The sequence below is a fragment of the Aspergillus udagawae genome (assembly GCF_001078395.1).
Source record: "Aspergillus udagawae IFM 46973 DNA, scaffold_1, whole genome shotgun sequence".
Classification (NCBI taxonomy): domain Eukaryota; kingdom Fungi; phylum Ascomycota; class Eurotiomycetes; order Eurotiales; family Aspergillaceae; genus Aspergillus; species Aspergillus udagawae.
The window spans coordinates 4,687,590-4,698,061 of NW_025091264.1; the positions used below are offsets into that span (position 1 = coordinate 4,687,590).

At 47.9% G+C, this 10,472-nt stretch overlaps 4 protein-coding genes and 1 non-coding gene across 5 annotated transcripts; 4 read left to right on the plus strand and 1 right to left on the minus strand.

The window, feature by feature from the left end:
* Positions 1-1,923: 1,923 nt before the first annotated feature.
* Aud_001536 (DUF4452 domain-containing protein) lies at positions 1,924-2,638 on the plus strand (the record flags this gene model as incomplete). Its single annotated transcript, XM_043287034.1, has 2 exons — positions 1,924-2,211; positions 2,327-2,638. 2 exons carry the CDS (start codon positions 1,924-1,926, stop codon positions 2,636-2,638), a joined length of 600 nt encoding a protein of 199 aa, XP_043142969.1.
* Positions 2,639-4,914: 2,276 nt separating this feature from the next.
* Positions 4,915-5,375, plus strand: Aud_001537 (uncharacterized protein; the record flags this gene model as incomplete). The annotated part of the gene is made up of 3 exons (XM_043287035.1): positions 4,915-5,038; positions 5,097-5,209; positions 5,265-5,375. The coding sequence occupies 3 exons, from the start codon at positions 4,915-4,917 to the stop codon at positions 5,373-5,375; spliced, it is 348 nt and encodes a 115-aa protein (XP_043142970.1).
* Positions 5,376-5,770: 395 nt separating this feature from the next.
* Aud_001538 (syntaxin family protein) lies at positions 5,771-6,544 on the minus strand (the record flags this gene model as incomplete). Its single annotated transcript, XM_043287036.1, has 1 exon — positions 5,771-6,544. The coding sequence occupies one exon, from the start codon at positions 6,542-6,544 to the stop codon at positions 5,771-5,773; it is 774 nt and encodes a 257-aa protein (XP_043142971.1).
* A 720-nt stretch (positions 6,545-7,264) lies between these two features.
* Aud_001539 (putative TRAF-like signal transducer) lies at positions 7,265-8,687 on the plus strand (the record flags this gene model as incomplete). The annotated part of the gene is made up of 2 exons (XM_043287037.1): positions 7,265-7,792; positions 7,860-8,687. The coding sequence occupies 2 exons, from the start codon at positions 7,265-7,267 to the stop codon at positions 8,685-8,687; spliced, it is 1,356 nt and encodes a 451-aa protein (XP_043142972.1).
* A 1,304-nt stretch (positions 8,688-9,991) lies between these two features.
* Aud_001540 lies at positions 9,992-10,065 on the plus strand. Its single transcript has one exon. It is a non-coding gene; the product is annotated as a tRNA-Val (tRNA).
* Positions 10,066-10,472: the final 407 nt, after the last annotated feature.

Consider the following 10,472-nt stretch of genomic DNA (forward strand, 5'->3'; position numbering starts at 1 on the left):
TTGCCACGCTCAGCATGATTCTACACGTTTCTGCTCGAAGGAGCGATTATCTCTCTACCCTTATCAGTTGAGACATCTCCATAGAGTATCCAAGGATGGGCATTAAATTAACTTTAGAACCCCATACAACCTTTTGTGAGGATCTTCTTCGTATTCCGATATTGGTTACCAAGAGGACGTATGGTTCGAATTTGGGTTGATTGTACGAATCATGAGTACTTATGTTGATCGACTCCAACGGCAGCTAATCCTTCCGATTTCTGGAAGAGATGTGTTCAACCTACTTTGACAGCAAGGTACCTGGTCAAGAACTTCTCTCAGACATATAAAATATCTCAAATTGGCGCTGGAAGGTCTACTTCTGGATCTCTGGCGAACAATATCTGTACGCACGGTACATACCTTATGCTCTTGCAGACGTTGTTATTGTTGACCAGATGTCCAAGCCTAAGACCAGATGGCACGGTTCAAGAGAACCTAAGTCATGGTACCTTGCCGAGAGAAACAACCACGAATCAAAGCACAAAGGGCGGGTGGAGTGCAATCATTACCCGCAGATACCGAGGGGGGGAATGGCGCTTGCTGGCTGCTGCTTTCAAGGTTGCAGGTTGCAACGCATGCCTGTCTGTCATACCAGTACCTTACGGTCCTCAGCCTTACCTACATTCTCTCCTTTGTTTACTCCTCCAGGAATAGTCAAAGGACAATAGCAGGATGTCAATAATAGCTTTGAGGATCTAAAACTTCCATGAAAGCCAGAAAATGCTACCTGTACATCCACCAGCGGCAACCCGTGTGCAAGTACTGACAGACATGAAGTCTACATGAGGAGAGCATAAAAGTACCTATGCATAATCATCATTGTGTTGCACCATTTTGTATTTAATGAATAACAGTCATTAGCAGGAACATTATTGATCTTCATACCAACAGTCTACAGATACCAAAACTAGAAGCAGGAAAATAAAGGCTGAATAACATTACCTTGAAACTCGTCATCTTCGCCCATCTACAGCTGTACCATCGAGTACGTAATGACAGTATCGCCTCAGGATTGCCCGCTAAACCCAATCAAGCAAGCCCAGATTTCAGTGCAGAGACGGGAGGAGATAAATTTGCCAGAATAAGATTAGCTTGTAACTAAAAAAGACGTCACTAGAACCACTCACTAACTGCTTTTAGAAAAGCTAGAGCAATACTATTGGCTTTTATTCGAAGTGGCTGTTTACTCTCCACTTGCAGCTCCTTTAATGGATACCATTGGGCTTCCTAGTTCCCACCTTGCCACTCAAATGCCGCGGACGGACTTCTGGTTGGATTTTGGTTGCCCTAAGAGTGCTGCGTGACCTTGTTAGCGCCGAACGTGAAACGCAGATATTACCATACAGTCCCTCGTCAGGACCAACTTCATTATTACGTGCCAGGTTGACTGTATGGTAAACAGTGTACTGATCTGGTACTGCCTTTGCAAGGGCTCCACCAGCTCCTAAGGATTGAGGACTCACTCAGCCCCAGCAAAACAACTGCAGCCCCTCCTAGCCTGTTGCCTCCGTCCGCTCTGAGCATCGTCTTCCCTTTTCTTCGCTCCCGGTTCTTTCTTTTCTACCTCTTGTCCCGCCCATCGATTCATGATTCCCCATCCCACAACCAACTAAAACACAAATTCGACCCGACCTTTCGCTCTCACTCCCCCCAACTTCCACTCTTCTTCCTTTAGTACTATCATTACCACATCCCCTTTGTATCTTTGTCTTATATACTTGCATTCCCACTTCCGTCTATACCCTTTATTTCGCCTTTCGAAACGTTCTTCTTGTCCTCAGGTATCGAGTTGTGCTGGTTTTCTGTAATCACCTCGAAAACCTGAGTCAGTAACATTAACTTACATCTGTCCCTCTATTCGCCACCACATATCACATCAAAATGTCTACTTTCTTCTACGGCCATCACCAGCATCACCACCAGCAGCACCACCATCAGGGTGCTACTAGCCACATGCCATCGTCGAACAACCATCATAGTGGCCGCTCCCGTAGAGGGCCCAAGATGGCATCTCAGAATGCTCAACGTCAATTCCGCGGTGTGAAGAGTATGAGGGAACTTGCTGAAGCCCCTGCTGTGACTGCTTTCCGCGCACGGTTTGAAGCTGGACGGTCTTTCGACCTGGACGACGACCTGGAGTTCTGCCCGGGTCTCCTTACAGAGGACGATGTATGTTATGACAGCCCAGTTCTCGGACCTCCCGTTCCCTCAGATATTGGCCCAGCGCCTAGGACCCCTCCAACCAGCTAAATTCGAGGCATTTTATTAACACCGGAGATCACAGCTACACTCAATTCACTCTGCTTCCTCGGATCGGTCGTCGCTCTCCAGCGGTTCTCCCGACTCGTCTCCTCTTCAGCACCAGATTCAGCCTGTCCAGCAGGTCGCGCCATCCATCTCCTTGTCTCCCGCATCTACCAATTCATTCGTGCATTCAGGGGTTACCAGTAATCTTAATATGAGCTTCCAACAGCCGTCGGCGGTCCGCACTCGCAAAGTCATTCCCATCGTCAACCCTAACACCGGAATGACATTGACCAGCCCACCTACGTCCATTTCGCCTGGTGCGATGCAGAATGCTCAGCGGCGGTGGTGAGGACTGCTATCTGCCAGGTCGCCATGTCAGTGACAGAGACCTCCGGTCATGGCATGTTTTCTCTTCTGCTGTCTCAGCTTCTGCATCATCGCGATTCCCTAACCGCCGGTCATAATTCTTCTGGTACCTACTTCCATACGACCATCGCATCTTATCACGACTCAACCGAAGTTTCTTTTACGAGCGCAAGAAACCTAAGAGGATAAACTAGTGTTTTCTGTATATACACTTTTCTCCGATGACGACCTACAGCACTTCTATTAGATTCTCTGCTATGCTTCATCCTATTGCGAGCGACGGCGCCTGCGATTCGACTTTAGTTTTGCATTCTTTTCTCACACACACGATACCTTGTTTTATCTTCCGGTTAGGGAAAAAAAAAAATATTCCTTTTTGGCCTCGGGGTATGGCCGCGATGATGATAGAAGCGCGGCTTGGCGCTTTCATGTCTATGGTCCGGAGTTGCTTCTGTTCGGTGTGCTATGGCGACTGTGTCAGATACGTTCAGGTTTCTGCCGATTCATCCTCGGATATTGCTTATTATTGGGGTTATTGATTTTTGGGCGGGACGGAATACTCATGCTTCAAATGGATTAGAAAGGCGGAAACGATATACGTCTGCATTGTTGGGTTGATATCATTGGTTCTGATTGGGATTTCTGTCGGTGACATCCATACTCTCGTCGGGCGTTGTTCCCATATGTCCTTGCAATTGTTTCATTTTTACTCTTCTCAACTTCTTTGGATTTCTCTTTTCTTTCCTGTAAATTGATTGAGAGTCGGAGTCTGGTGGTGCTCATTGCTCCGCTGCAATTGATCAACTGGCCTAGATGGTCTCTGGCTGGAAAGCCATTAACCATGCCGCACTTACCTTTCAAGAAAAAAAAGGTCTCACTCCGTTGCTGTGTCATTATTTCTTAAATTCTCTACGCTTCCACGTTGATTCGTTTGGATGTTACTTCTGTCATAGCTTCTCCCGGAGAGTACTTACCATCATTCAAATGTATGATTCTTTTCAAAGCCTCTCTTCAGGTTGCCATTCTCACCTTCTCTCCTTGATCGTGTCTTTGCTGCCGAACCCAAGCTCAGTCCTATGCATAATGATCGAAGCACTGTTTATCAAAACCGGATCAAGGTCATTGGCACGGGCCCGGTTCAGTGTAGGCATCAGGTCACCGTCGCGTAGAGGTTGGTAATTGCTGTATGAAGGTCTAGCAACGCAGTAGGCTGTGACGCCCAATTTATGTGTGTTAAGGGCAACTAGGTCCAGTTTCGACGATTGTTAGAAATCGACATGGGAATTAGCAGTGAGAAGCACATGTCGATGATGACCAGCTGAAAGAAAGCATGGGCGATTGCATTTGATAGCATCCGGCATGTCTAGGAGTTAAGCATGTGTAAATTGTACTGGGACGGGAATTGCAGAGGTTATTCTACAATATATGTGCCTTGATGCATGGAACATGACATGAAATCCAGTTTCAAGCCAATATACATGATGTCATTGCCTACACTGTCACTTGCCAGACGCTGCTGGTAGAGAGGGTGTTTGAGGATGGCCAGGCCGACAGGATATATCACCGCCCTTATCAGGTCAAGCAGCAAAAGAACATGTCTCTAAAGATGGACTCGCGACCAGAGAGGTAACTAGACAACAACAGCATCTACTTACCATATCAGAACGGACTGACTGCTATATATAGAGTGACAGATTATTGCTAATAATGAAGTTCCCTTCGTCCATTCCCCAGTCCATCCCAAGATGGCTGGTCGATTGAGTAGCACTGACGTCATCACTGACACCCACCCGCAAGATGTGGGCATTTTCGTTGCCCCTATGGAGAAGACCCAGGGGGTGCACATAATCGCAGCAAGTGATAATTATCGTGATTACTATCGTCCCGAGGGATCCAGTCAAGCTTGGCCGAGGTGGATTGCATTCTTTGGGCGTTGCGTATGCGTTTTCGCTTTTACTTTTAAAGTCGTCTCGTCTCCCGCTACTGATGTGTGCCTCACTTCTGATTTAGTGACAATTTATCTTTTCCTACTAGTATATATCCGACACAAACAGAGTATATATTTGTCTTATTCTGGTTCACATTGAAGGTGAGTTGGAGCCATTGATACTGAAGCAATACTCTTGCCTCCCACCGTTCAATTGCGAACAGCGTCTTTGGGATATTACTCGCACCACACAACCATGACTATATCACTCATAAGCTGCAAAGGTTGTATACTAACGGAACTCTCAAGCAGAGGCACATCCCACAATCATCATGTCGTTCCTCACCTCCGTACGTGCATCGATCAACCCCCGCGTGGCCATCAGACCAGGCTACACGGCCGTCTCGGCCTTCCACAACTCTGCCGCTCGCCTGGGCTTGAAAGAGTCGGATCGGAGTCAGTTTCATCCTTCTATCTGCTCCTCAAATTGCGAATGACTAATGTGCGAGCGCAGACCGCGATGACCTGGACTCATTCTACGAGGCTGAGAAGCAAGATCAGCTGAAGAGTACCAAGGAGGGCAAGGCGAAGTGGAAGGGCGAGCTTGCTAGCAACAGTGAGGCATCGGTAAGGGCCAGTCAATTTGGTCGGAAGTAAACCATTGACTAATAATTGGTATCAGGTCAAGGCGGACCGCGGCGAGCTTGACAGCGACGATAAGGACTTCGAATCACTCCAAAATCGCACCAAGGATCTACCGAACAGGAGTGGCCCCGTGAACAAGTCTCAATAGATTCCTCTTATCTAGTACTCCGGAAGTGGAAGGCGACTCTCGATTCGGGTGTTGGGAGATTCGGTAATTCATGGGAGTTTGCATGTTATCGTGTATTTTAAGAAATTATGCCAGAAATGCAATGTATGAACGTTATCAGATCAACAGTTCATATCAACGACAGAAGGATATCGATAAAGGATCAATCAAGAAGCGTAATAAATTGTATCGAGGTAAGACAATTCCATCTAACGCACCAGGGAGGCTCGGATACCATGTATGGGGAGTTCCAAACGTCGCGGACAAGAAGCAGACAGACGCCATGTTCGCCTTAACACCAGGTCATATAAAAATAGCAAGTATTCGTGAAGGGGAGAGATGAGCCATAAGACCATCCGGATATCTACGGCAGCCGCTCATTTCAAGATCACAATCAGAATGACTAGAATGATAATCAGACCAATGATGGTCATCATACTCCAGTTCTCACCCGCCCTCTTTCTGATCTTATCCAGCCGTTTCCTCGCGCCATCTAATCGTCTCTGGTGCCGGTCGACATCACCATCCATGCCATCAAGCAGTGCGACGTGTCCTTCCAGCTCGTCGCCAATCTGAATGCTGAGCTGGTGCTGTCGCCCGATTGACTCCCCAAGCCGATCCAACTGTTCATCCTGCTCGCGGAGGGTCTCAGCGTGATGGTCGTAAATCTGTTCATTTGACATGTTGGAGTGGTCCAGACTTGGAGAAGGCGAGTCGCGGTATGGCTGAAAGAGGTTGCGACGATTTTCATCAGCCTCTTCCGCTGCGGAGTCCATGAATCGGACAGACTTGGAAGGCGGATGCTGTGGAATCGGCTGTTTCAGGTCTGGAGACGACTTTTTGACATTACTGAAATCCGAGTCCAAGGCCGAATCGTCCTGTTCGTGAAACTGGGATGAGAGGTCGCGATATTGTGATTGCAGATGAAGGAGCTGATCTTTAAGATCAGTGACGCCATCGTCGTTCGCTTCCTCCAGACGCGACACTTCCGATTCTACCGATTCAATGCCATCCCGCAGAGACTCTAAAGAGCGGGAGATTTCTCCATCCTGACTATTGGGCTCCAGATTCAGTGAGATCGCTCGTTGTCGCTCCAACAGCGACAATTTGATGTGATCAGCAAGGAGGAATAACTGAGATGGGTTCGGCATCTTGAAACGGCAGTTGCGACCTCAATTCGGGCGAGGTATGTGACAGGTATAACGACCGTGGGAAGCCTGGAAGATGAGACCGGGACACCCAGCGCCGATGAGGCAATAATGCGGAGACGCCCTGAGGCTGAGTACCGGGGAATGGAATGTGAAAGGAGGAACGCGGCGCAGGCGTCAGCGACAGGTCACGTAGGGGCCTCTGTCGGTGAGAAGCTGATTTGACAGTGGATACAGACGGTGGAGGTGGAAGGGGGAAACTTCGCGACCTGGATAAGTAGTTGATGGGGATAGTGGTTGACAATGATGGATGGACTGGACGAGGCACTCTCGGCCGGCGACGGATTGATCTGCCTTTTCCGCATCATCTGGACCCCGCAATAATAATGGCAATCGCTGGTGATCACCCTCTTTCCATCCATCCGATGCTGTTTCAGCCCTTTTCTCAACATTCCTTTTTCGCCTCGTCTGCAAGCCTCAAGTTCATCCAGCGTTTGTACGTATCACACAGAGATCTTCAATCCAACTGCAGCCACCGTGTGACCCTGATGGGTTGCTGTCATAGTTATCGTTTCATCTTCGGACCTCCAGGGCAACTCGACAGACGATCATTTCTTTATAACTCCCTTTTTGATCACACCTGATCCCTGCGGTGTCTTGCATATCCCTATTAAACGGAGCCGTTTGACTGAAGGCGACAGATACCGGACACTTTTGCCGACTATGAACCTCGAGGAGCTTGTGATGATGGAGTCGAGCTGCGACCGCGACGAGATCGTTGACCTGCGTGCTCTGGAGTATGTCTCCAATTATGACGACCATCTTATGTGTGCAATATGCCACTGTCCCTTTATTCGACCGGTTCGCTTGCAGTGCGACCATGTTTTCTGCCAAAAATGCCTATATTCCGCCATTACCACGTTTGCCGCTGGTCGAGATGATTTCACATGTCCGACCTGCCGCACGCCGACTCGAGATGTCTACCTCAATGTCCCTCGACTATTGATCAATATGTGCGACGATGTACGAGTAAAGTGCCCATTTTCGAGCGAGGGTTGCAAGGAAATTGTACCGAGAGGTCATGTTCAGGCTCACGTCGATAAATATTGTGGGTATAGGCTCATGGATTGCCCGGGGACACTTTGCGACAAGAAGACCAGGAAGAAGTATCTTAGTCCCGATAAAAAATGCATGCATGAGCTGCACCAGTGCTCTCGTTGCGAGGAGGAGGTAATGGAGCAGGATTACGAGGTTCGTGCTATGCCCTGACGATTGTCTTATTTTGTGGTTAACCTGATTTTCTTTCCGTTTAATCCAGGAGCATGTAAAAGAATTGTGCCCCAGCTTGAGAACAACCTGTCCCGACTGTCAAACAACAGTGTTTCGAAAAGTGTTGAGGGATCATATTGAAACCTGCCCGGAGGCAATACATGCTTGTGCCGCATCCAAATATGGATGCCCCGTTAAAGTCAAGCGGGCCGACCTGGCGACACATGAGCAAATTTGTCCACTCATCGCTATGGGCCCTTATTTCGAAGCTCAGAATACCCGGCTTGACTCCCTGGAATTGACCATCCGCCATCTTCAGCAGCGAAATGAGATCTTTGAGGACGGGATCGCCAACATTCGCTCTACCCTACTTGATGCTTCACATGCCCTTCCTGGACACAACACAGAGACACGGTCAAGCTCTTCGGGGCAGCCAGGGTCATCGGGCTCTCCGCCCCTGTCGGGTAGTCAATCACGCGCTGATCATTCTAGTGCAATATCTTCTAATGCCGCCACCACGACATATCTACTCGCCCTGCACGAGTCTCTTCGAGAAGAAGTTGGTCAGCTTTCGCACGCAATCACCGATTTAGACGCTCGCGCGAGCATGGCGATTATGAATGAGTGTCTCCGTATAAAGGAAGACATGGCGCACACAAATGCTGCTGTGAGCAGTATTCGCATGCAGATCCAATGGCTGATGAATCCTCGTCTACACCAGAGCCATCGAACTATTGGTGTGCGCGAAAACAATGGCAGCAATAGCAATGACGAGAGCAGGACTGGCCAGCTAGGACCGTCTACGTCTGGTCCATCCTCAGGCTTGCTCAGACCCCGGAGACCGAGCGATAGCGGACGGGAGGGTACCAAACTTTGACCCCCGTCCTTGCCTTGTTCCATTGAACATGCAAATTATTACGATGATATAATATAATACGCTTATGACGAGCCATGCCATTAGATAGCGGTTCTGTTATTGTGCGACGTCTTGACGTTGGCCTTGCACCGGATGCTTGTATATAGTATGATTTTCGGAGTCGACTGCTCGGTCAGCGGTGGTTGTGCGATTTTCCATTTGTTTTTCAGCTGGTCTGGCTTCTGCATTTTTGATTTCGGTTTGCGTCACTCGTTTCCGGTATACCCATAAATCTGGGCGTGCGTTTGGCAACGTTGTCTGACGTATCTCATGAGCTTTTGTAGATACTGATGGCAATGTACGTTGACTCTAGATAGACAAGTTTACATTAAGGTAGACATGTATTGACGAGGAATGATACGCTACGGGACTAGTCATTACTTTTTGCGTCTTCATCTTTATATACCCCATTAAATAACAGTAACCTAAGTCCAGGTAGCTAGTGTTTCATTTCCACTCAATGAGAACTCGACCTCATGTCTCCAATTGCGGAGCGGATTCGAAAATCCCTCCAGGCTTGTAGCGTGGTTTCCAAAGAATGGAGGGGCAAAAGGACGTACAACCTCTTAGACTATTATCTTCAAAGCCCTTCTCGTGATACCTCGCCGTTCTAAACCTGGTAATGAGGCCCGTTCAACATATTGTCTGACAGGACTGGGCTCGGATGAACACAGATCTATCATGGAGCAGTATTATACCAGCAGGGAAATGGTGGACAGGTCAAGTACATGCATGGTGGTGCCCACTTACTCGAATGCTGATTACTGCAAACCAGTTTGTATCCAACTCATGAATCCACACGTAGAGAGGTTATGCCTGAAGGACATAAAACCAGCATATCTCCCATCCAAACAATTCAACCATCCGGGAATAAGACCTCCACGGGACTTGGCGGGCAATACTACTCGATACCTACCTTATCATACTGGCATATGCTCGCCTATGTGACAGAATGCTGTAATAAATGGCTACAGAATCTGGGAAGAGTCGGGAGGGTTAACTGCCCCTACACCGAACAATACTTGTATCAACTCATAAGAACTGACGATGTTGAGTCATTTGTGGTTGGGGAGGATGCATTGAGAAGTAGATCAGCACACATGACGCTTTCAGGGCGCTATTGCGTCCAGCAGGGAAATCAAATTTCGCATCCTGCATTACCATACATGATAATAAGAAGATCATACGGAGTAGCGGTGCGTACGAAGATTGTCATATCTGTTCAGGTTTCTATTTTAAAAAAAGAACGACTTTCTTCAACAATTGGCCGGTTGGTGTAGTTGGTTATCACGTATCGTTAACACCGATAAGGTCGCCGGATCGAGCCCGGCACTGGTCATTGTTTTTGTTTTTCCTTCCCCTCCTAGGTCGTCGTACTATCATGTACTCTCCCAGAACTGGTTCATATCCAACGTCAGCCGTGAGAACACCAAAATATTGTCAAGCGCCGAGAAGCCTTTGGGTTAACTGTTAACGTTACGTAATCCTATGCCTGGCGAGTCGGGGAGGTGATGGGATTATGAATGATTAGAGACCACAATCAGCAGTGCACGACAGGAATTATGTTAAGTCAAATTTTTATGGCCCCATCTTCTATTACGGATAAGTTGAGGCAAAACTTCAACGGGGGAATGAAGTAGAACGTGGAGGTTCAGAAAAAAAAAAAAAAAAAAAAAGATACAAGTGACCAGTGCCGGGCTCGATCCGGCGACCTTATCGGTGTTAACGATACGTGATAACCAACTA